Genomic DNA, 25364 nt, shown 5'->3' with positions numbered 1-25364 from the left:
ATGGTTAATATTTTTGATCAAAATATAACCTCCTTAGATTCAAATACAATATGCTTTTTTTCCCCACACGCCTCTGAATAGGATGTTGAGGTGGAAAAACAGTCTCACTTTGCCATCGTTAACATCAAGACTGCTACAACAACTGCTGTGAGTGTTGCTTTTATGACAGTTGTCTTGTCCTGCAAGACCAGAGCAATCTATGGCTCTTCAACATTCAGATATTTTAATCTGCCAGCTCAGAATACTCACCATCCACCTTGTTTATCTACTGTTCCAGCTTCTAGTCCTGTCTCAGGTGAACAGAGTGCTCAATGAGGTAGACTGGCTAATCGCTAAGAGGAAAAGCCAACTAACATTGGAGAAACCAACCAACGGTAAGGAGCAGTTCATGCCGACATTATGACTTGGATTAATGGAGATGAGGAGATAGCAGAAGGAATGTGTCCATGTTTTGAAATGTTGCATCCAATGTATATGGTGTGGTCTCTACATGGCTGCGTAACGCATTCTTTTGTGTGCGTGTTGGGGGCTAGGTGAGTCCACCCAGATAGGCCAGCAGGACCCACTAGAGAAAGCAGTGACTCTGCAGTTGGGGAGCCTTGTGACAGCACTAAATGAGCTGGTCCAAACAGCCCTGCTGCCAGGGGCCTGCACTGATACACTGCTGAGAGAATTGAGCTGCACCTATACCATTCTTACCACCCTGGTCAAATATGTAAGTATTTGTAGGTTATCTGTCATCTAAGAATGACATTTGATTTCGCTTCCCTGCTGTGATAAATTTAATTCCTTGTGTGTTGTTTCAGAACATTCAGTGTTTAGGCCAACAGGGCGGGCTCCAATCACGCTTTGAGAAGCTGGTGAGATTGAGGCACTCTTTCTTAGTGAATCTTCCCACACTTTTTGTAATCATCATGCTCATTCACGTGTTGCTTGTGCCATCTGTCCAGGTTAAACTGTCCGGCTCCCACTTAACACCACAGTGCTACAATTTCATTACCTATGCACAGGTACAGCAGATTTAATTTCCCTGTTGAAAGGAACATAAAACCATGAGTATTTCAAATGATATTGTTTGTAGCATTCACAGTGTGACTGTCTACAGCAAGAGCTGGCACTTGTTGACAGTATGTCACAACCCTGTTCCTGCTTAGATACCCTTCAAAATGAATGCTTGCCAAAAATGTTTTTGTTTTCCCTCAGAGTGGAGAGCTGAGTAGTGGACATGACAAGAAAAAGAAAAGGGATGAGGCCAACGTTGCAGGCTCTGTAAGAACGCATACCTCATTGTACAATTAAAATTAAAGAATTGCTGGTTTGAATGAAATATTGATAACTGCATTAATTTTTAATCTGTCACAATGTGGAAAGTAAAGCAATTCAATGCACATTTAAAAGAAATATAATTTGGATTTGCAGTGGAAAAGGTCATGAGCCATCTGATAGGTACTGATGTCTCTTTTGAACTTGTTTTATTCAAAGGCAAAACTTCTGCGTGAGACAAAGGGTATTCCTAACTTGATCTTCAGCATTGAACAATATGAGAAATACCTGATCACCCTCTCAAAGAAGTCAAAGGTAAGTGAGCAGAACAGCTTGAGGAAGCTTCAATATGTAAATGTAAAAGGAAAACAAACCTTCGGTTAAAATCAAAAATGAATATAAAACTGTTCCTTTGAATACTGTCAGTATTATTTTTTCAGTCCCTGCCACTGTTATGTCATTGTTTGTTGTCCAGGTGAATCTGATGCAGTACATGAAACTGAGTACATCAAGAGATTTCCGAATCAACACTGCAACTGTTGATGCGGCCCTACAAGAGCTGGATGCCAGCCAGCAGGTGAAGCCGATCTTCTGCCAACTCCTAAACTGATACAAGTCCTTTTTAGAATGATTTCAAGTTCACGTATAGTGCTTTTTCATTTCTCGTGTCCAGTCAGTCCCATTACAATAGACTCTTTCAAGAGTCTTGATGCATGCTCAATAATCCAGGTAAGAAAATCAAAGAGGGTTGAATCAGTTCATCTGGATACGTTTATTGACAGATACGTTTCATCACTCAAATAAGTGACATCATCATTCTAAACTGACTGCAGGTATCCCCACCCCTTATAAACAATACAATTGTATAACAACCGAAACCAATGACCAGTTTCATATGCAAATATGGGTGTGCCAAAGGAGTTGAATCAAGTGCAACTGGACTTTGTATACCAAGTCCAGTTGCACTTGATTCAACTCCTTTGGATAACCATGACCTGGATGAATGAGAACATTCACAGACAAATATGGGTGTGACCATTAACTAGAGTTTCAATGGCAATGTGTACTATCATAGAGGATTTGAGAATGTTTGCAATCACAGCATTGTAAGATGGCGACAGAATGCGCTGCCATCCAACATCAGTAGAGACGAGAGGAATGCTCTTACGACTCTCAGTAAGGACAATAACATCATCCTTCCAGCGGACAAAGACAGATGCACTGTTGTATTAAACTGGACAGACTGTCATGAGAAAGTTATGACATTATTTATTGACATAAATACTTATGAGCCCCTGTCTAAAGCTGTTAGAACAGGACAATGCTATTGACAGAATTTTGTACCACAGATTATACCCAGGAGAAGCTACACCTAGTCTGTATGGGTTATCTAAGCTACATAAACATTACGGCCTATTGCTTGTATGATTAACTCAGTGACCTATAACATCTCTAAGTTACTTGCATCTTTACTTAACCTGTTGGTAGGGCAATAATGAACATCACATTCAGAACACTATGGATTTTGTGGATAACGTGAGGGACATCATTATGGAGAGGGATGAAACAATGGTCTCTATGATGTTAAATCTCTCCATGTACATTCCTGTTGATGAAGCAGTGGAGGTAGTTCATATGAAATTACAAAACGACCCCCTCCTTAGCAATAGGACCACCCATAACACCAACCAAGTATGTCTGCTCCTGAAGCTGTGTCTTCGGTCCACGTACTTCACATACAGGGTGCAGTACTATATGCAGAGGCATGGGTGTGCTATGGGTTCCCCAGTCTCATCTGTAGTGGCCAACTTGTATATGGAGGAAATGGGAAAGAGGGCTCTGATGTCCTAGCCAGAGACACCACCTAGCCGTTGGTTCAGATTTGTGGATGACACCTGGGTTAAAAATTAATCTCGGGATGTACCACGTTTCACCAGCCACATTAACTCGGTGGACAACCACATCAAGTTCACCAGGGAGGATATGAAAAATGACAGGTTAGCCTTCTTAGACTGTGAAATTGCAATTGGTGATGGGGGACAATTGATTGTTGATGTTTACCATAAGCCAACACATACTGATCAGTACTTAAGGTTTGACTCTCATCATCCACTGGAGCCCAAACTAGGAGTCATCACAACACTGCACCACGGATTTCTCCCCATCCCAAACATGGCGGCCAGGGAAGGGGAGACATCCCACATTAAACAGGCCTTGGTAAAGTGTGGTTATCCTAACTGGGCGTTCATCAAAGTCGGGAAGACACCCAACAGTGTACCAGCCAATCGAAGAGAGTAGAACGACAACAGCTACCTAAGTGTAAACCAATGGTGATTCCGTATGTGGCGGGAGTGTCGAAACAGTTGAGATGCATATTTTCCAAATACCACATCTCAGTTGCTTTCAAACCCCAAAACTTCGTCGTTTGCTTGCTTTCGGAAATTCCGTTTCTCTTCTTGTGCACTGATTCACTAAACTGAACAGCCAATCAGAGTGATCTCTCTCACTGATGGGCTCTGCCGCGGCTGAAAAGCTGCCAACAGGGGTCCGACTAGTGCCACCGGTGCAGGACACACTGCAAAAACCAGGGCCACAGATGCTCACCGACAGCTCGACATTGGCCGATGGCCGACCGTCGGCCTGGTGTGTCACGGCCTTTAGACCGACAATGTCACTTAGTTGAGTGAGGAAACATAGCTTGTCAATGAACTGATTCAACCTTTGATGAAACTCTTTCAACCTTCAAGCTTAAAAGAATATTCAAACCGTTGCTTACTGTTGTATTTTCCTTGTTTTCCAAAAGAAAGTACTTTAGCCACAAATTTGAATATAAAGACTATTCGAGAATAGTTGAGGATGTACACTTCATCTTCTGGATACATCCCCCCCCCCTTTTTTTTCTCCAAATTGTACTTGGCCAATTACCCCACTCTTCTGAGCCGTCCCGGTCGCTGCTTCACCCCCTCTGTCGATCCGGGAAGGGCTGCAGACTACCACCTGCCTCCTCCGATACATATAGATTCTGGATACATTTTGATCCATCCTAGATCAATCCTAGTTTCACAGTCCTAAACGGTGTCCCTTACTGGTGGGGTTTTTGGGTGAACAAGATCCAACTATGTGTCAGTTCCATTTCTATTTTGTCTGTTTTCAGACTGCAGTCTCACAGGAGTCAGAGGAGGCCCGGGAGCCCAAGAAGAAGAGGAGGAAACAGTGAGATGAAGCGTTTCCACTCATTTGTATAAAGTCTGTGGTCTTTTTTTTTTTCTGGATTTGAAGCAGGTCCTCCAAGTTCCTTACGGACTTAGAATTTGGACCAGTGGCTTGTTCCATGGAATAACCTACTAGTTACATGTTATCTTCTTTAGCTAGAGAGCCTTTAGTGATGTCAATGAGCTGATAAATGTCCAAGGCTTCACCTGTGGAAAGTTGAAATATTTTCAAACATAATTGTTCACCTTTTTTTATCAACATTTATTTGGAAAAAAGATGCAAGCGTATTTCTCAGTATCTATATCTAATGTTATTAGTGTGCAATATTCAGAGCTAGCTATGTAACATTTGTATATATCTGGCTGCATACTGTTTAACATTGAACTATTAAGTAAATTGTTAATTTGTTGCCTCTGTCAGTACGACTGTAAAATATTACATCAAGCAGTAAATTATTAATACCCAAAACAATGAAGTTGTATTTTCTGCTTTTTACTGATATAATCCATAGTCAAGGACAGCCGGACCACCCGGTGATGCTGGTTTTCTATTCTGCCAGGTGGCTAACTATGTTCACCTCTTATACCAGGTCTTAAAAAATCCTGATTAGATCGCTGGATACTTGGCAGAATATACCACCAGCAGTACTGTGGAGGGTTCCTGAGGGACAATTTAGAACCAGCAGTTCTGGACTAAGGTCACAACCGTCAGAACTAAAACAACTTGTACTAATCAGTGATGCGACAAAATCCAGAGGATAGAAGCCTGGTTTGAGGTTCAGTAAAACATTTAATCTTGAGGTTAATGACTACCACCCTGATATTTGAGTTGCTACAAGTGGACTTACCCTGTGGAATGCCATATCTACTCTCCAAGCCTGTGGGGTTAGACGGAGTCACACAGTCCATAGTCACCTCTTTCCTCAGACACTGGTCAATATCAACTGAACTGAAGAAGGCTACTGACTGAGGAAGGTCCTGAATCCCCAACGCATAGGCAAACATGCATCTACAGGAAAGTCACAGGGTAATATATGGTGGGTACCTTGTTGATTATTCCATAATATAGGCTATGGAAATGCAGGATACACAAGCTGACTACGTACCGTGTAAGCAAGTTGGTGATTTGAAGGGCAAGTGCTGCTCGGTGGCGTTCTTCACTGCGGACCAGGTAGCGCACCTCGTCATGAATACTAATGCAGAAGCGTCCATCGATGTCATACTCCTCAAAAAGCCATCTCATGGCCACCAGCATTAGGTGGAGGTAGTCCACTGCTGAGCTCTGGACCACCCAGTTCACTCTGCTGGTAATAAACTGATACACAAACCACAGTGAGACGAGTAATGCGTCTGGACAGTAAGTGTGAAAAGGAGATTTTATTACTTGATTCTGGACGTAATTTCTTCAATAATAATGAATCCTTCATATTTGGGGGGCCATTTTGACATTTAAGTATTATTTTCAGCTCCCTAACCAGCGTGCTTTCCTGAGATTTACAGTCACCTGCTATCTTAAGATTTTAAAAAGCCATCACGCACAACTAGTTTGTTGCAACGATAGGCAAGATTTTGATCTCAACATTGAATTTACCTATACCCAGGATATAATGGTGCAATCCTTGTGCCATTATCCAGAGTGAGCTTTTTGCAACTGTCGAACGGTGGTTCTCAAGAACCCCTGCCTGTATTATTGATTTTCTATTCTACCAGGTAGTTTACACATTACACTCATCTGTTGCATCAGATAGTTCTGCTTTAAAAGCTAGGGTTTTTTAGACCTTTAGAATTCAGAAGTACTGGGGGTCCTCGAGGATCAGACTGAAATCCAGCTGTAAAGGACATGAGGCTCTGTTAAATAAACTGGCCCATCTCACAGGCAGCATCATTTACTAAACCAGCTATTATGAGTGTTAGTATGACATTATCAGGTGTTATCAAGCGGGCATCTTAATGGTTATATAAATTCTAAAATATATATTAACATCTGTTGGTGTTCATTCCCTTTTTATTCTCAAGCCTGTGGTTTAGTTTATTGTATAATAGGCGCATTTGCTATACTATCCACATAAAAACCAACCAATATATAATTATTTGGGCTGCCCAAAGGAATTGAATCGAGTGCAACTGGAATTGGTATATATCCGTGAAGACGTTTCGCCTCTTGGATGAGAGGCGAAACATCTTCACGGATATATACCAAGTCCAGTTGCACTCGACTCAATTCCTTTGGATAACCATGACCTGGATGAATGAGAACATTCACAGACATTTGGGCTGCCAATTCTTTTTCAATTTTAAGTGAAACTTAACACTGATTTTCTGAAACTGCTATTCAAAAAGGAGACATTCAGTTGTGTTTTATCAAGCAGTGTCACAATTGTGCGTTGTGAAGGCCTGTCACACTATGGTCATCTGAACTCCAGTTGTAACAACCCAACCTTACCTCATCCTTGACTGCATTGGGCTCTAAAGCTCTGCTAATCCTGCAGCCTAGAACAGGAGTGGCTGGCTGGGCTGAATGTGCAATACTTTCCAGTTTGTTGAACATTTCTGACTCTGTGCCTCCAGTCCACAGACGTTGGCCAACCACATCCCATTTCCTCCGCCGACAGCTGCAAGCAAAACAGACTTTAGTGATGGATACAGAGGAAAGGTGATGGATACAGAGAAAGTAAGTAAGAGAGGTGTAGCTGAGGTTACCACTGAAAGAGACCAGAAATGCAATAGATATGAAACAAACTGATAAGGCTCTATTGGAGAATTTGGTGAACTAAAGTTGACTCGCTTTCTCACCTCTGGGAGACCAGCCTGGTGATTCTACGCAACTCCTGCAAGGAGATGCTTCCATCTTCCTCCTTTTCAACTTCCACACCCAGCTCATTCATCAGCCACACCCCCTCGTCAGACAGTTGGTATCTGGAAAAAAAATACAGATATTTAAGCTCAGCTAAATACTACCATCACACATCAGCAAACAGCTCATCCTATGGTATTCAGCTGTGATGTAGAGCTACAACCCTACAAAAAAAGGCATCACTGAATTGTTAAATCATACACAACTATTAGGTTTGTGATTAGTATACCTGCGTATGCCTTTGGTTAGGGCATACATCTGTTTGGCCTTACTGGCTGCCTCTGGCTGACTAAGTCGGTGATTGAACTGCATCAGCAGTCTCTCTGCAAAGGGCTGCCCTGCACCGTAGATGCGTCCATAGTTGAAAACCTTGGCATGCTCACGGCTGATGCCCACTGTGTCAGCTGTGCGACTATGTAGGTCAGTGCCCTGGCTCTTCTTTCCCTGCAGGGTCATCCAGCCAAAGGCTGTGCAACCTGGTAATGATGCAGAAACATTTCAAAAAAGGTTTTCACATTATGGTTTAACCCTCAACATCCTAATGTCAGACCCAGGTATGTTTAACCAATAATAAATGGTGCTTGCTGCAAACACCTGAGGATTTCATGCAAGGCACACAACTCACCATGTATGCCAGCAAAGTGGGCCTCTCCAAGGACAGCAGCAATCCACAGCTCCTGGGAGTCTACATCTGCCCCCACCATGTGGTACCCAGGGGGCACTTGCACCATGGCCTTCAGCTCACTGCCGACCCGGTCCCACTGTCGCACAAATACAACTTTAGTCAAATGTGACAGTTTAATGAGAACGTCTCAGTTAATTTAAGTGTTATTGTAAATTACTAAAGCAGTAGGTTGCTAGAAAACAGCATGTGTGCTCATTTCATTTTTCTAGGAAAAGTTAAGGCTGAAAAACACTTTCTGTGATGTTTTAATACAAATATAAACCAGTTAGTCAAGTAAATTCTCTATGAGACAGTACAAGCCTGTTTCATGCTATAAGCAATCATCAGCTGTCAATAAATCAGCTGATGATTGCTTATAGCATGAAACCGGCTTGTACTGTCTCATAGAGAATTTACTTGACTAACTGGATTTTGCTCCTTATTTGTTGAGCACTTTCCCTACTGTTGAGTGTTTCTTTCAACAAAGTGAATACAAATATATACACCTTTTTCCTGTCTCTTACCCGTCCATTACTGGCAGTGAGCCATGTGGGCTCCACTGACCTACGAGTCACTGTTCCCGCAGTGATGACCTGGGGTAATATGGCACCATATTGACCCTCATCATCATAGTCTTCGTGGCTTTGACAGACAGAGCAAGACTATAATTTCCAGTAACTGACTTCACTTCTATATCTTCTAAAAATACAGAATGGTCCCCAATGTGTACTCAAAGAGCCGATGATATTTTAGACAGACCTGCTGACGGTGCAAGGAAGTTCTCCTTTGCACAAACTCACAACCATCTGAGAGCTATCAAAGGACACAAAAAGTACTCATTTATGTGTGAATTTATCATCTGACTACAGCAAACACACAGTTTTGATTGTTTTATACAGAAGATCATGACAACTTAATAATCGTACTGAAATGTGATGGGTACCTAATGCGTTTATGGGCATTCCTCCAGAAGGAGATCATTTTGTTGATCTCCAGAGCACGCGTGGCATTGGTGCCCCCCCTCCTGGCCCTCAAAGAACCATCCTCCATCTTAGACAGGAAGTCCTTTGAGAAAGGGCTGCCTACGTTGTTGGCATTCCCATCCTGGAGCAAAACCATTATTTTCGGGCTAGGATTCTTGTATGCAGTCAAAACGTGACAGCATTTCGTCATTCAGTCACTTCATGTAAACATTCAGTAAGATGTGTATTTACCTTGTGAGGCAGTTTGAAAAACCAGCACCCAGGAAAATTGACATCATTGTGAGGTCCATTTCCATGATGAAAGGGGCAACTACTCTCATCTAGGTGGTAATGTGGATCTTGGGATTTTTGCTGACATGGAATACAAAAAATAACAAATCAAAGCCTTCCGTTTTAACTTTGTTAGACTGCTATACACAAGTGCATTGTGAAACTAAAAGTCTTGTGCACAGAGTTAGCCCAATAAATGATGGATGTAGGTATAAACTCAAAACAGAACTAGAATTAGTCAAGCCATTTTCCTCACCGCATTTTTCTTGACTTCAGTCACTCTGACTCCATTGTCCTCTGTCACACTCTCCAGTTGGCTCAACTCCTCAACCTAAGAATAAATTTATGAAACATCTCTTAGTGGAGATAAATATTGAGCTAGAAAGACCTTACCACCACATAAATACTTACTTCCTAATAGACATGCCTGATGTAGCAGGCACCTTACTGAAAAACTTGCTAGTGCAATCAGCAAACAGAAAAGCTGCAGATGCAAGGAGACTCTAAGGACGTAGTATCTGAGTTGACATTTAACCAAAGTTTGGCATTCAAATCTGCCACTTCTTTAGGCACGGAAATGCATTGCAAACAATTTTTTAATCAACCAGTCCAGCTTTTGACAAAATTACTACACCACTGGTGGACTCCTACATTAGGATTGCTTCTTACAAGCACATTTCTGAGGTATATTTCATCATCCATGCACCTCTTTCCATACTGTGCTGTCTGTCAACATGAGGTCAACTGAGGGATCACGGTTCAAAAACTCAGGTTGATCTTTGCCTTTCTGCTCACAGTACTCTCTGTAAACTCTTTCAATAGCTCTGTTGGGCACAATATTTTAATGTTAGTACATACATCCTATATAATCAATAGGCAATATGCAAGTATTTCCAAGAGTTCAACTTGTATAAATGCAATGTCTAAGAGGTATTACCTATGAGGGCACACAGGCCCTGCGTTTTCCCCTTGGGTTTCTAGATTACCCTTGCGTCCAGGTACCAGGTACCCCCAGCCATGCTTCTCTGTGTAATGCAGGGGGAAGCCATCCCAAGTTAGGCCCATCAGCTTAGGAGTCACTCTCATCTGTAAACTGATCAGGCTGGCACCCGGTGACCAGCTGTCCTCCTCAGACATCTTCTCACACAGCTTACGATACCACCTGATGACAATGGTTTAAAAGGAATGGATGAGCAATAGGAAAAGGATAATGTCTAAAGAAACTGGAATAGGTCAACAAGGGAGAGGAATGGCAGGAAAATTGAGGACAACAAGGGACAGTGGGAAGTAGCAAGAAACAGTTAAGGCACAATCTCACATGAAGCAACTCTGGCAATGAGTTGCCAGACTTGATTCATTTTCTACGAGTGCGAGTGACTTGGGACACGGTGGTTCAGCATTATAGATGGGATGGTGACATGTAAAAAGTAGAGAAATGCTGAACCTTTGGGCGATACATTGCCCATATCATCCGGCAATAGCCAATCAGATTCAAGCATTTCACTTCCTACCAACCACGCTGCAATGACAAACCAAATTTTGGTTCCTATTTTCCTCTAAAATAAATTTTGATAAGAAGTACTTAATTCCTGGTTTCATAAAATGTGAAAGCCAAGTATTTTTCCTCTCATTCAACAAAACATGGAATATCAAGAAAGATGTGATTTCAACAATAAAAGCAAGTGTATTTTATGTGCAGTTTATATGCATAAATTACATGTGAATTGGTGAGTTACATATTTAGCTACTAGCTAGAAAACAGGAAGACTTCATGCCACTTGGGACTGAGTTTACCCTGGGTGTCTGGGCAGGTGTTGCCTTCTCTTAGGAAGGCGGTTCACCATCTCCTTCAGCCTCTCCACTGCCATTCTGCTGGGGCAGGCACCTGCCATCTCCTCTTCAGAAGGTGGACCTGGGTCTAATATCACAATATTGCATGATCACATCCAATCACTCCTTTTGTGTCGTGTGGTTAAAATTGATACTCAAAAAAGGGTCATCTTAAATTAAACAGAGGCTTTCTATACAAAGTTGTGTGTAATTACCTTCCTCCCAGTCTGGAAGAGGAGTAGAGGCTGAGCTTTCAACTTCTTTTTTCAAGCATTTCTTCTTGCTGGCTGTCACTTTCTTCTGTTTGAACTCCTGTACGTCCCACTCAAGATCCCAAAGCCAGGGGTCGTCTTTATACCTTAAGAGTTAGCATCATGCGATTATTACCTTACGCTCCAGTACACCATGACAAACAACAATCGCAAGTTCGATATGAGGCAAATGAAGGTTGTTTTTTCTTTAAACTACCGCCACAGAGGATAATTTTGTTGTAAGTGAAGCTCAGTGATCATGCAGAACTTTTCTCACCTATCATTCTGAAGCAGTTGGCAGGCATCATCTGCAAGGTTCATAAGAGATTTCTTCATCTCTCTCTGGAGCTCTTCATACGTGTGCTGAGAATCCTCCAGGTAACGTCTCCAGCTCTGATTGACAGGAAGGTAGCTCACACCCATCTCCAGCATTCCAGCAAATGTCACTGGATGAGGGCACCTGACCAAAAGATAACAGTGAAATGTATTAGCGAGGACTTGATCCTTTGGTGGAAGCAATGTAATGTTGGCATTAATTATGTCTTTACTGGGCATTCGGGTAGCATAATGGTCTATTCCGTTGCCTACCAACATGGGGATCATTGGTTCGAATCCCCATATTACCTTCGGCTTGGTCAGGCGTCCCTACAGACACAATTGGCCGTGTCTGCGGTTGGGAAGCCGGATGTGGGTATGTGTCCTGGTCGCTGCACTAGCGCCTCCTCTGGTCGGCCAGGGCGCCTGTTCGGGAGGGGGAACTGGGGGGAATAGTGTGATCCTCCCATGCTACGTCCTCCTAACGAAACTCCTGTCAGGTGAAAGGAAGCAGCTGGCGACTCCACATGTATCGGAGGAGGCATGTGGTAGTCTGCAGCCCTTCCTGGATCGGCAGAGGAGGTGGGGCAGCGACCGAGGCAGCTTGGAAAATCGGGTAATTGGCCAAGTACATTGGGGAGAAAAAGGGGGGGGGGATAATGTCTTTACTAGTGCCTCAAAACAGATAGGGTTTAAGAAAATGTTTTTTGGGAAGTAAACTAGAATCTGGTGTTGGTGTTTAATTACCTCTCCATGAAGAGGGGCAGCAGTTCTGCGAAGACTTGATGAGTGGCTTGAACATCCATAGCACAGTACCGCATAAGCTCCTGTGGGGGGCAGCAAAGATGTAATTTATCACTAGGAAGTCATTCATTAAAATTTAATTTAATTCAATTCAATTCAGTTTATTGTCATTAAAAACAATGTGCAGGCACATGTTAAAAATAAAATGAGGGCTGTAGCTTCACCAAACAGTGCAAGACAGACACAGACAAACACAGCAAACAGTGTAAGATATACACACATGAAGATCAAAAGCTAAAAATAAGTTAAAAAAAGAGCAAGAGTACAAAATATTTAAAAATAACTACAGACATTTAGTGGGTGGCCAGGTTCAGGTGGGCAACTGATTGTCTGTAGATATTTTTAAATATCTACAGACATTCAATAAAAGTCCCACATTATCCCAGTTTTCAGCATTTCATATAATTCCAAGTGGTCTACACAGCAATACAGTCAAGTTTTGTTTTTATAGAAAATCTATATCTAATTTTTGGATTTGATCACCTCTTTTTCCCCTGAACAAACCATTTTCTGAGGGCATAGTAAAAACATTTTTGTATTGAGTGACAGGCAAGCCCCTGGTGATTGATAGGTGAATACTGCAGCCAATTTTGCTGCAAATCCAGCATTTAACTGTGCCTCAATCAGAGGGCAGTTAGGAGACAATGAATCACACCACAGTGTGTGGTTCAACTTCTGCTTTGTGTTGATGGTAAATGAATTTTACCCACTTCTGGCTCCCCTCATCATTTGGAACACTGTGCGCATTTGCTTACCAACAACCAAAAATGGCACATTTGACATGGCCAGCCTTACCTTCCACGCTGCAACTCACCTGCCACTCTTAGCTACACTAATCATTGCAAAGAGAGACACGATACAATGGGCATTATATGGCTCACAGGAGAAGCACAACAAGAATGAATAAATTACGAAGTGAAAAATGACAAGCAGAGTTCATGGGGGCTCAGGTGAGACATAAAACCTGGGACCAATTTTGTCTGGCTTTTTTAATTTTTATACAAGGCCAACATAATGGGAAGTAGCACCAACTACATGATTAAAATTTATATATATATATATATACACTCACCGGCCACTTTATTAGGCACACCTGTCCAACTGCTCGTTAACGCAAATTTCTAATCAGCCAATCATATGGCAGCAACTCAATGCATTTAGGCATGTAGACATGGTCAAGACGATCTGCTGCAGTTCAAACCGAGCATCAGAATGGGGAAGAAAGGTGATTTAAGTGACTTTGAACGTGGCATGGTTGTTGGTGCCAGACGGGCTGGTCTGAGTATTTCAGAAACTGCTGATCTACTGGGATTTTCACACACAACCATCTCTAGGGTTTACAGAGAATGGTCCGAAAAAGAGAAAATATCCAGTGAGCGGCAGTTCTGTGGGCGAAAATGCCTTGTTGATGCCAGAGGTCAGATAGTCCATGGGCCAGACGATATTTCGGTACACTCAAGGTGGCAAAACTTACTTATAATTTTTGAAAGGATCCATGTCTGTAGATGATATTTTGGTATGATAACCATTCCTGAGTGGCAGCTGTATCACAGTTATCAGCTCATGAAGTTAACCACCCGCTAAACTAAATTGCATTTTAGACGCTGGTGCATATCCTGGTTTAGCCTCATGGTCAGGACATTTTTCAATGTTCTATAATATTGTCTTTGGTATCATTTTAAAGGGGACCTTCTTAGCTTTCATTCAAGCCCTGTTGTGGATATTTCTCACAAATATAGAGGTCACTTGAGCTCTTCAACCCGTCAATAACACACATCTTTCTGCAATGTTCGCCTAAACTATATACTTTCTTTTAGCCCTGTGGCATCTAGGAATATCAGGGACACAAAACACAAAAACTGGAATACTCACAGGACTGTAAAGATTCAGAAAATGTATAATATACCCATACTATTTCATTGTGTGAGGTGATTGTGAGCCTTAAATGAGAACTAGACCAAAGCCAGTTAGGTCACAAACTGGTCTCTATACATTTGTTTAAATACACAATCAAAATACATGATAAAAAGGAATACCATAGTGAGGTAATGAACTATTTTAATATTTTAAACAACATTGACATTTACATATACTTAGTCAATGATACATGTAATCCCATATCATTAGTGGGTATATGTAATGGTAATGGGTAGGGTAATGGGTATATGTGAATATGGTTACATTATTGTTATCAAGCTCTGGGTAACCAAGTCCAGAATCAACATCTTGTGCATCAATAGACTACTACCACAGTAATACCATCAGAATCATCACACTGTCATTCATCAAACTGCTCGTTTCTCTCATCATCTGACTCCCCAAGTTCAAAGTCCAGTTCTGGACCATCCTGCTGTTTTTGGTTACTGCAGGTCTGTAACCTGCACATGTCTGTGCATGGAAGTCCATTTGACAGGCACATGCAGCTTGGTATTTTGCATGAATGCACACACTTGCATGTTAGCATTTCCAAGACCCCATCTGGTACAGGTGGGGAGCGCATCCAGTAAATGGCCAGCTTGCCTTCATCGTCTGTCCATCCATACTCAGTAGGGCTTGGCACCACAGGGTTAGCCTGCAGACAGCACTTCCATATTGCTGCCTGATAGTTGGCTCGTTGAACATGCATAAAGAGACAGTCTCTACATGGTGGCAGCTGGCTGGACTCAACCTCTCCCCTTTTGGTGCAGAAGAGCTGGTAACGCAGTTTGTTCACCTCAGCAGTGCTGCTATTAGCAACATACATCCGACAGGTGAACTGCTCAATTTTCTGGAACAGCTCATCACTCACATTCCATGTCTGTCCCGGTTGACTAAAAGTCTCTTGGCAGGAAGTGTGCTTTCTCACTATCTTCAGGGCATTCAGCTTCCCTCGACCAGCGAATGCACTGACATTGTCGCAGCCTGTGAAGGCATGTAAGCCAATTAGGCTGTCACAGATGCTGCCTCCAAGTGAACTTGCCAGTTTGGTGATGTCGACAAACCGTGTGCGGTTCTGAGTCCCACACTTCTGGTAGATGGGACAGGTGAGGTCCTTCTGGAAGCCAAGACAAAGCACCATGACATCAGTGTCCTCAGCTGTGACGATAACTGACTTTGAGCCCGCATTTGCTGCATGCAATGCATGCAATGCATGCAGGAGCAGACGGGTGTCAGCTTCTTCATGTGTGGAGTGCAGTTCTGCTGCTTCCTCACACCCATCTTCTGTCAACTTGTAGCAGGTTTCCTCACAGGTCATGTACAACACCTTGCCATGCAGCATAGCTCTGTATCGTGGGAGTTTCCACTCTTCCACCAGAAACTTGATGAGACTGGTCTTGTTGGAGGAACTGCACAGAAATTTTCTCCACTGCTGGACGTGGTGTCCCCCTGCAAGATTCTTGTACTGGAGAGTGATGTCTCCACCCCGGTTCAGTCGTTCAGCATCTTTGATCGAAGTCTGGTGATAGACATCAAAAACAACATCAATCCTCCCACTCTGTGCTCCCTCATGGAGGACCTGGGTCAAGGCTGACTCTGCCACCTGTGCAAAGGTTTTGTTGTTGCCATTCATTTTTTGGACCAGGCTCATCCCATCAATGATGGAAGTAGATGGGATTGGGATGTCTTCTGCAGGAGATACATTCTTTTCAAGCTCTCTGGCAAGTGCAGCCTTGTTTGTTTTTCGTAAGGACCCATCAGCATTTGCCAGTGCCCATGGTAGTGGGCCCAATGGGTAGGCAAGGACATCCTTCAGATTCACCTTCCTGCTTTCAGCCACCAGGATCATGTGACTGAAAAGGTTTCTATCTGCCTTCAGAACCACATCTTGTGCTTTCTTTCCATGAGCTTGTTTTGTGCTGACATTGGAGAATGTTTTCAGACTTTGCTTGGTCATCTTGTCGTGGAATTTCACAGGTGGTGGGTCTGCATCTAACCTTGTTTGCTGGAATGCTTGGTAGGCCTCTTCTCCTTTCTCAAGAGCTCTCAAGAGATCTATGGTCACATCAGGTGGAGCCATGTTGCCAGTGGAGAGGCTAACCAAATCAATCTCATCAGGGGACATAGGATTGAGCCAGTTATTCTCCATAAGGTCCATGAGAGACTGGACATCTGCTTCATCTCTCTTGATCCTTGGACTCTGTAGATCTGGATGAGACCATTTGCACCTGCCTTGACCTGTCAGGTCTCTCAGCTGTCTGAGGTACATGCTTCTATACTCCGCTGTGAGATAATATTTGGTCACAGCTCCTGGCTTCAAGCTGAATCCCTTTGTCCCTCCAGCTGTTTGGGTGTCTTTGTTCACCGTTTCTTCTATAGCTTGGTCAACAGGGATTCGGCCAAAGGGATTGGTGGAGCCCAGTTGGACTGAGAAGCCTCCTTCCATGAATTCTGTGTACACATCTGGGCGTGTGATGGGCAGCTCAGACATCTGGGCGTAGTAGTAGGGGAGGTAGCGTGCATAATTCATCCTGTCATAAGCAAAGCACCATGGGATCATTGCTCGAATGCTAGCCAAGTGTAGCATCCAGTCTCCCTCTCTGGATGCTCGGATGAGCCCCAACAAGATTTCAACCATGTCCAAATAGGACATCCAGAAGTTCGAGAGGCTGCCGTTTCCACCTCTAAGGAACTCACGGTAGACTTCAAATAGATCCATGATGCGTGTACAAGAGCTGTTCTCGAGGACCTCCTTCAAAGCATGTTGTGAGACTTCTTTCCCAAGGCTGTCAATGGTCTTCAGTGTCTCATTCAGGTGAACCATGTCATTCCTGTGAGTTTCTTCCAACCAGGACAGGAAACCATTCAAGGTCAGTCGCATGAGAGCCTCATACAGGAGCTTGTGTAGTCGCACTGCCCTGTTGTACTTGCGGCCATCCATAACACCAGCAATTGAGCCTTCTGCAATCATGCCAGACTCAATGCAGAGGTCTTTGAGTCCAGCATCTTGGAAACGCTTTCCTATTATTGCCAGCAGTGTGCAGATGGTGTGGAATACCCCAAGCCTAACGATGATATCATGGAACTTGTCATGGTGTTTCCATGTGATCTCGACAGCCTTCGCATACAGGGCTTGGTCAAAGACACAGACAATCTTCCTCAGGCCTAAGCACTGCATGATGCTCAGTGACTGGTTAAGCACCTCGTTGACAGTAGACATTTGTGTCGCTGGAGCATTGATGGTAGGCAGATAGCCTATATTGTCGGGGATGACCGTCATCTCTCCTCGAGTCAGGATGTTGAAGCCTGTCCAGCTGCTGACTGACTGTTCTTCTTGTTGTGACATGCGTGCTAGGACCCAAAGAAGGTTTTTCTCTCTGGCAAGCTTAGTATTGGCTGCAGTATCGGCATCTGACTTTTTGCTTTGTGGTGGCCCTACCCATTGTCCAGCATTGTAAGTTGGTAACATTGGTGGGGGTCCATCAATGCTTCTCTTCTTTGTTTTGGGAACAGTGGGCATGGGTTGGACAGGAAGTGGGTTGACTGGCTTTGCTTGCACAGCAATCCCATTGACTCTGTGAGATGTTCCCTCACCACTGACAGTTTCTTCAAGACGGCCGATATTGTCCCAGGCTAAAGTTGCGAATATGCCAGGATGGATGTTAGCTGGAAGGGCAATGCCACTCCCTGAGGATGAGAGTTTCTGGAGACACAGGGCAGTGTTGATCTCTTCCATCTGTGAATAGGACACACTGTGACCAAGTCGGTTGAGGATGTTTATCAACTCTACATTTCCTGTCAACGATTTGACACTGAATGGCAGAACAATGTGCTTGGAAGGCTTGGTATTTCCACATGTCACTGCATATACTATGTGATGGCCAAATGACTGCAGAAGGCACTGCACTCTCTGGGATGCATGATCAGGATCATTTGAGCCTGTGAGTAGAGAGTACAGGAAGATAATGAGCGACTCTGGAATGGTAGGACATTCTGCTTCTGGTTTGACTTCAGGCGGCCAGGTTTGAGGAACATCTTGACTTTTAATGTCTGCTCTCAATTTGATGGCTGCTTTGGCTATAACATCTTGTGCACTGACACTTTTCAGGGTCTGCAGCTCCCTTTTGAGAGACTGATTTTCTTTGGCAAGTTCCCTCATGGACAAGTTATCAGGATAGAGGAGGAATTTTCCTTTCTCATCAGGGAATATCTGCAAGGCTCCAGCAAACTCACTCTCCAGGTTTCGCCTTATGTGCTTCTTGGTTGATTCCTTGACTTGGGCAATGCCTTGGGAGTTCATTGAAGCTACCAGTCTAGAAGAGAGATCAGTCATTGTCATCACTTGAGGATTGCCAAAAGGCTCCATCCTGATGAAGAGGAACAGCTCATTGTATGCCTTATTCACAGCAGCTTCATACTGGGCTGCAGCATCATCATCTTCATTGCTGGCAACCTCTCCTTTGGAAACCTCTTCTTTGGTGTAAAGTCTATAGCATGACCTGTGGTAGTGCCCTTCAGCTGCTACAAGGTCTCTACTCACAATGGCAAGGATTCTGCTGTCCCTTTTCTTTGTGGCTGCACTTCTGATCTTTGCATCAGCTCGCAGTTCTCGACACTGCACCAGTACTTCTCTCGTATTCTGTCTCTTGGAATATTTGCTGTTTTTCTGACAAAATATGCACTCTGCATCATAAGTCCTAGATGTACTTGGAGCATGTCGAGCTACTCTCTTAGATTGTTTCTCTTCAGCAGAGACACAACTTTTCTTTTCTTTTGCAAGGAGGCCATCAAGAATTTGCTTCATAGTGAAGATACTGCGACACTTTCTGTGGTAGTAGATTGCTGGAATCTGTCCCTCAGGAATGTCTTTTGCCAGTTTCAAAACTGGTGCATGATTTCGTATCTGAGCTGCCCTGAGCAGAGTTCTCCATGAGTCGACACTTTGTAGTGAAACCAGCTTATCTGTATCATCAGAACAGTGGATAATGCACTCCACCCGTGGGCGCTTTGGTATTGGGTAAAAACTTGCTTGTTCACCAGTGGCCATATTCAGTCAGTTTTCACCTGCCACATATAAACAAATACATGTAACTTAGGTGTATGAACACTACTAAAACAAAGTTTACTTTGCTTCACCAGCGTCATATTACCATTATTTATCTTACATAGCCACAAATGGATACATTACCTAGTTGCTATGCAACAGCTGTATTTTGTCCACATGAGGCCGCTAAAATCAACACAAGATGAAAGTTCCTCGTAGCCACTTTAACTAATCATATTAACATATACATTAAAAGAACATGCTAACATTATGGGAAATTAGCTTACAATCTTCTCCAGAGTGAGACAAGAAGATAGATACCAGTTTCCTCTATATGTGTTTAGTAGAAAGCTATCTGGCTGCACGTTAGCCTAGCTTAGCACAATGAATGGAAGTACACAGTACTGGTTATCCTTGGTTGTTGGCCAACTAAGAACTGTCCCAGAGTTTAAGCTAGGCTAATCAGTACCAGGGGTGTTGAAATGCTATATTTGTAAAAATCTGGGCAAATACACAATCGTGAGAGGCACAGAAACAGGTTTCCTGAAAGAAAAATTAAATAGCTGCTCATTTGGAAAGGTTATCATGTATTATTTTACTTCTGTTAGTGTACCAAATAAAATGGCACCAGTGAAGTTGTGTCACCTTGGGTGATATCGATATCTGGTCTGACCCATGGACTAACTGGCTTTGGTCTAGTTAGTTTCTTAGTAATAATGCCCTTCTAATTTAAGGTTCACAATCACCTCACACAATGAAATAGTATGGGTATATTATACATTTCCTGAATCTTTACAGTCCTGTGAGTATTCCAGTTTTTGTGTTTTGTGTCCCTGATATTCCTAGATGCCACAGGGCTAAAAGAAAGTATATAGTTTAGGCGAACATTGCAGAAAGATGTGTGTTATTGACGGGTTGAAGAGCTCAAGTGACCTCTATATTTGTGAGAAATATCCACAACAGGGCTTGAATGAAAGCTAAGAAGGTCCTCTTTAAAATGATACCAAAAACAATATTATAGAACATTGAAAAATGTCCTGACCATGAGGCTAAACCAGGATATGCACCAGCGTCTAAAATGCAATTTACTTTAGGGGGTGGTTAACTTCATGAGCTGATAACTGTGATACAGCTGCCACTCAGGAATGGTTATCATACCAAAATATCATCTACAGACATGGATCCTTTCAAAAATTATAAGTAAGTTTTGCCACCTTGAGTGTACCGAAATAGGAAATTTTGGGCTCTGGCCCATGGACTAAGAGGAGAATGGCCAGACTGGTTCGAGCTGACAGAAAGGCAACAGTAACTCAAATAACCACTCATTACAACCGAGGTATGCAGAAAAGCATCTCTGAACGCACAACACGTCGAACCTTGAGGCAGATGGGATACAGCAGCAGAAGACCACACCGGGTGCCACTCCTGTCAGCTAAGAACAGGAAACTGAGGCTACAATTCGCACAGGCTCACCAAAATTGGACAATAGAAGATTGGAAAAACGTTGCCTGGTCTGATGAGTCTTGATTTCTGCTGCGACATTCGGATGGTAAGGTCAGAATTTGGCGTCAACAACATGAAAGCATGGATCCATCCTGCCTTGTATCAACGGTTCAGGCTGGTGGTGGTGGTGTAATGGTGTGGGGGATATTTTCTTGGCACACTTTGGGCCCCTTAGTACCAATTGAGCATCGTGTCAACGCCACAGCCTACCTGAGTATTGTTGCTGACCATGTCCATCCCCTTATGACCACAGTGTTCCCATCTTCTGATGGCTACTTCCAGCAGGATAACGCGCCATGTTATAAAGCTCAAATCATCTCAGACTGGCTTCTTGAACATGACAATGAGTTCACTGTACTCAAATGGCCCCCACAGTCACCAGATCTCAATCCAATAGAGCACCTTTGGGATGTGGTGGACCGGGAGATTCGCATCATGGATGTGCAGCCGACAAATCTGCAGCAACTGCGTGATGCTATCATGTCAATATGGACCAAACTCTCTGAGGAACGTTTCCAGTACCTTGTTGAATCTATGCCACGAAGGATTAAGGCAGTTCTGAAGGCAAAAGGGGGTCCAACCCGGTACTAGCAAGGTGTACCTAATAAAGTGGCCAGTGAGTGTATATAAAACTTTGTTTAAAAAAACACTCAATGGTAGGGAAAGTGTTCAACAAATAAAATGCTTATGGCATGCATGAAACAGGCTTATACTGTCTCATAAAGAATTTACTTGACTCACTGGGTTATATATATAGTATATCCTAGGTAAACTACCTGAGTTCAGCATCATCAGCGGCCAAGAGATGAATTTGTAGGACTATTTCACCTGGAAATTGTTCCGGACGTCTGTCATGCTGCCTTTTACAAAGGTTTCTCTGGCTTCTTTCTCTAGTGGCTGACCTCCCACATAAAGAGCATGGACATCTGCCAAGTTATTGATGCTGCTAATATTCGCCCAGTCCCAGGAGCCAATCTAAAAACACAAACAGCACAATAAAACATGTTACACTGCTTACAGTGAATAACTGCTGCCACAAGAAGCAAAGCAGTCCCTTATTTTAAGGTATAAACACTTGAAAAATGGGGAAAGCCACAATCGCGTAGATTAACATATAAAGAAACGTCTATTTTGATACTGACTAAACCACAAATATCCATACCATGAACTCTTTTTTACTTGCTCGTTTTAATGGTTACTGTCAGGTAGGACTTTCAAGGTAGAAAATTATATGGTTCCCACCTTGGCCATAGCAGACAAATACTGAAGAATAAGAATAAGAACAGCTTTTTCCCACAAGCCATAAGACTCTTGAACACACACACACACACACACACACACACACACACACACACACACACACCTCTCACTTTCCATTAATTGTCGAGCGAATTTTAAGCAACTTTTGAAATGTCACAAAAAAGAAAAAAAGAAAACGTGAATTAGGTGCATTTCCATCAACTGATTTGGAGGGAATAAATTAGGCTATGCAAAGCATAGTTTCGTCAGAAGTTGGCGGTATAGGCTACGTCGTAGCCTATACCGTTGGCTGTAATAAACAGAGCAGAAAAAGTAGCGGCTGTGAACCGGAAACAAAACCAATCGCCTACAAGAAAATGGAGAGAGGTCTTCAGGAATTTGTTTCAGTTGGTGAAAGTTATAATTGTTTTTTCATGTCAGCTGTTATTGCCTATGTTTCATTCTGTCCAGAGACTAAAATGCATGTTATGGGAATATCTGGGAAAACGCCGACAGCGGAAACAGCTGATCAGTCATATGAGTTAAATGTTCGAATGTCAGAACTTATTCAGCAAAGGTTTTTCCATCTCCTATTTAGCGCATTAACGCTTTCGAAAAAGGCAAAAACCACCTCAAGTGAGCATAAAAACTTTTTTTGGGGAAATTGAGGAAGCCATCTCTCTCTCAAAATGCACAATCTTTACTTTCTGCTGTACCATTCTTGTACTATGTACATATAAATCATATACATTTTACATATCTATTATATATTATCTACCTCTGTAAATACTGTTACATTTCAACTCCAAATTGTTAAATTTTAGATTTTTTTTTAACCTGTAAATACTATTCATTTTAGAGTCAATGCTGGCTTGTAAATACTATTAATTTTTAGATTCCAAGTTTTTTTATATTTTAGTTTTAACTTTAATTTTAACATCATATCTTTTTGTTTAGTTTTTTCTTTTTTGAGGTGGGCCTGATACCTAAGCATTTCATTGCCAGCAATGTCTGCCATGCTGTATTATTGCGCATTTGATAAATAAAACTTGAACTTGCAGAACAGCAGTGGCAGTTTTGAAGAACAGAAGTTGTTGCGGTTAACAAGCAGATGTGGCAGACCAAGCTAGTACAACACCTTTACCAACAGACTCTACAACATCAATAGCTAAAACTAAGGCTAAACCAACTTTTTTTTGTTGTGTGGTTGCAAAGGCACTGCCAGCTCTATTTCATTTCATGGATCTTTGAGATTTGGAGTGGTCCAATATCAATGCAACTACTGGTATCACAATAGCCATTATAAACTACAATCTTCAGGATTGTAGACTTTAAAATAAGATTACCACTACCAATATGTGCCACTAAAAAATGTACAGTGAAAACAACACTAACCACTGGACCTTCCCTTTTGTTCCCCTTTTTCTTCATGTGTTTCTTGACCTCCTGGAGACCCTTCCTCTTGCCCTGCTTGCTGGCCATCCACAACATGCGCTGGAGACTTGTCAGTCCAGAGATGGCTATGTGAAGGCTCATGGTATCCAGGAAACGTACCTTAGAACCCTTCACAAAAGAGAAGAAAAAGAAAAAATCCTCTTGCATGTAACTGTGCCTTTTATAGGACAAAGCACTTTTATTCATGATTCGACATTGAGGATAATATTAGAAAGAAACAAAAGGAAAGAAAACTATAACATTTGTGATGAAATGGAAAGCAAGGTTAAATACCTTCAACAAATTAGCCAAAGATACTCACTTTTAATAGGTATTGCTCCTTAATGTATGTCCGGTCAAAGCTTACATTGTGGCCCACTATCAGTTTTTTCTCCCACTTCTCCCCTGGAGGGCAGACAGAGTCGATAGGGGTCTCTAGTGGGATGAGGTCAGCCAGGGTCAGCTGGCTAGACCAGGAGTACCTCTCCTCAATCAGACGCTTACTACACCATGAGTACCTAGCAACAAGGTGACAAACAAAGCTTTGTAAAATACATTTTAGATCCAGTTGATGTGTGGATCATAAGCTATTTTTGCATGTCCATGCCAGCATGTATTTTGGCATAGATTACTTTAGTGAGATAGAGGACATCATTAGTGCAATGCTAATGTGTTATCAATCAAGCTGCGCAACTCATCTAAAAGCATTCTTTCGCAATGCAGAAGTTTTACAACTTTAAGAGTTGAGTTATTGTTGCCCCAAATTACCGCTCTTTTCAACTGTTTTTCTTTCTTACCAGGAAGTAGGAGACACGGCGACAGCAAGGGTTGGACATTGTCCCTCTGTAATGCACACCTCCACATCAAAAACCAAAGCTGACTCCTCAGGGAAGTCCACACGCTGGCTTTCTCCCTCTGGTCCATAGCGAGTCCAGCCCACCTCCCAGGCCCATTCCTGTGGCATAGGAGGTAGTACGGCCTGTTGCAGTTGGTTGGCTGCCTCAAGATAGGGAAGACTCTGCGTCTGAGCCAAGATTGAGAAGTGTTCATTAATGTCTTTCCCATACATCTGGGGAAGTTTTAGCTCGACATCTGGCAGCAATGACACCTCCTTCCCCCACAGCTGGTGCCTTTGTAAATGCCTGATGCTTCGCTCAATATCCTCCTCTTTGTACTCTGGCTCAACCCCCCGAAATATCTGCTCCTGCAGATTCCTTGACAGCATCTGGATGTTGAGAGGGTTTAAACGGGTCTCTGGGGAGCCCTGGCCCTTGATCGACAGGTTGGTGGAGTAGAGGGAACGCGGCCATATCCACAGGGCTGGAGTCAGAGGGCTCCGCAGAGGACAGCGCAATATATGCAGCATCACCTCAGAAAGACCTGACACCGGACAATGATAGCATTCCTGAAAAGACACAATATTTCACTTGCTAGCTCAATATAAAATAGTTAGGATAAGGCTGACGTTACAAACCAAATATGAAACAGCAACTCAATAACAAAACTCCTCGCGTTCGCTAGTACAATCGGACTTTTCATCCCGAGTTTACTGACCATAACAAACACCTGTACCAGTAAGTTGTAACATGCGAAACCATGGCTGCGCAACACAATACAGAATGACGGTGACAAGAGCCGATAACAGTATTACAAATGAGTCAATATATCAGTCGATAATAGCATTACAAACCTAGTTATATAGATATATTACCCGACTTTACTTGAGTGAGAACTCATGTTACCCCAGTTTCAACGTGCCCCACAACCAACGTGTGTCGCGG

The 25364-nt window shown here is 42.8% G+C and overlaps 2 protein-coding genes across 3 annotated transcripts in view; one reads left to right on the top strand and one right to left on the bottom strand.

Moving 5' to 3' along the window:
- Positions 1–4609, top strand: part of fanci (FA complementation group I) — a 24704-nt gene extending 20095 nt beyond the window's left edge. Inside the window, exons 29-37 of the mRNA XM_056281446.1 lie at positions 82–147; positions 278–374; positions 534–715; positions 807–860; positions 951–1010; positions 1204–1269; positions 1483–1578; positions 1739–1840; positions 4436–4609. Coding sequence (XP_056137421.1) covers positions 82–147; positions 278–374; positions 534–715; positions 807–860; positions 951–1010; positions 1204–1269; positions 1483–1578; positions 1739–1840; positions 4436–4480 — 768 coding nt within the window. The 3' untranslated portion in view covers positions 4481–4609. The remainder of the gene's footprint in view (positions 1–81; positions 148–277; positions 375–533; positions 716–806; positions 861–950; positions 1011–1203; positions 1270–1482; positions 1579–1738; positions 1841–4435) is intronic.
- Positions 1874–25364, bottom strand: polg (polymerase (DNA directed), gamma). 2 transcript variants are annotated; one of them, XM_056281444.1, is made up of 23 exons: positions 25295–25364; positions 24381–24988; positions 23906–24101; positions 23545–23712; positions 21739–21885; positions 12390–12469; positions 11605–11787; positions 11292–11434; positions 11041–11164; positions 10184–10408; positions 9953–10070; positions 9503–9577; positions 9208–9327; positions 8937–9097; positions 8753–8806; positions 8518–8635; positions 7955–8090; positions 7559–7805; positions 7269–7391; positions 6919–7087; positions 5582–5790; positions 5324–5484; positions 1874–4682 (listed from the first exon to the last, which is right to left on the bottom strand). In XM_056281444.1, exons 2-23 carry the CDS (start codon positions 24947–24949, stop codon positions 4612–4614), a joined length of 3597 nt encoding a protein of 1198 aa, XP_056137419.1. In that variant the 5' UTR covers positions 24950–24988; positions 25295–25364; the 3' UTR covers positions 1874–4611. The 2 variants fall into 2 exon arrangements, with proteins under 2 accessions (XP_056137419.1, XP_056137418.1); XM_056281443.1 differs by having other exon boundaries at positions 25274–25347.

Source organism: Lampris incognitus, chromosome 6, assembly GCF_029633865.1.
Source record: "Lampris incognitus isolate fLamInc1 chromosome 6, fLamInc1.hap2, whole genome shotgun sequence".
Taxonomy (NCBI): domain Eukaryota; kingdom Metazoa; phylum Chordata; class Actinopteri; order Lampriformes; family Lampridae; genus Lampris; species Lampris incognitus.
This window is presented reverse-complemented; position numbering and strand designations above follow the sequence as displayed.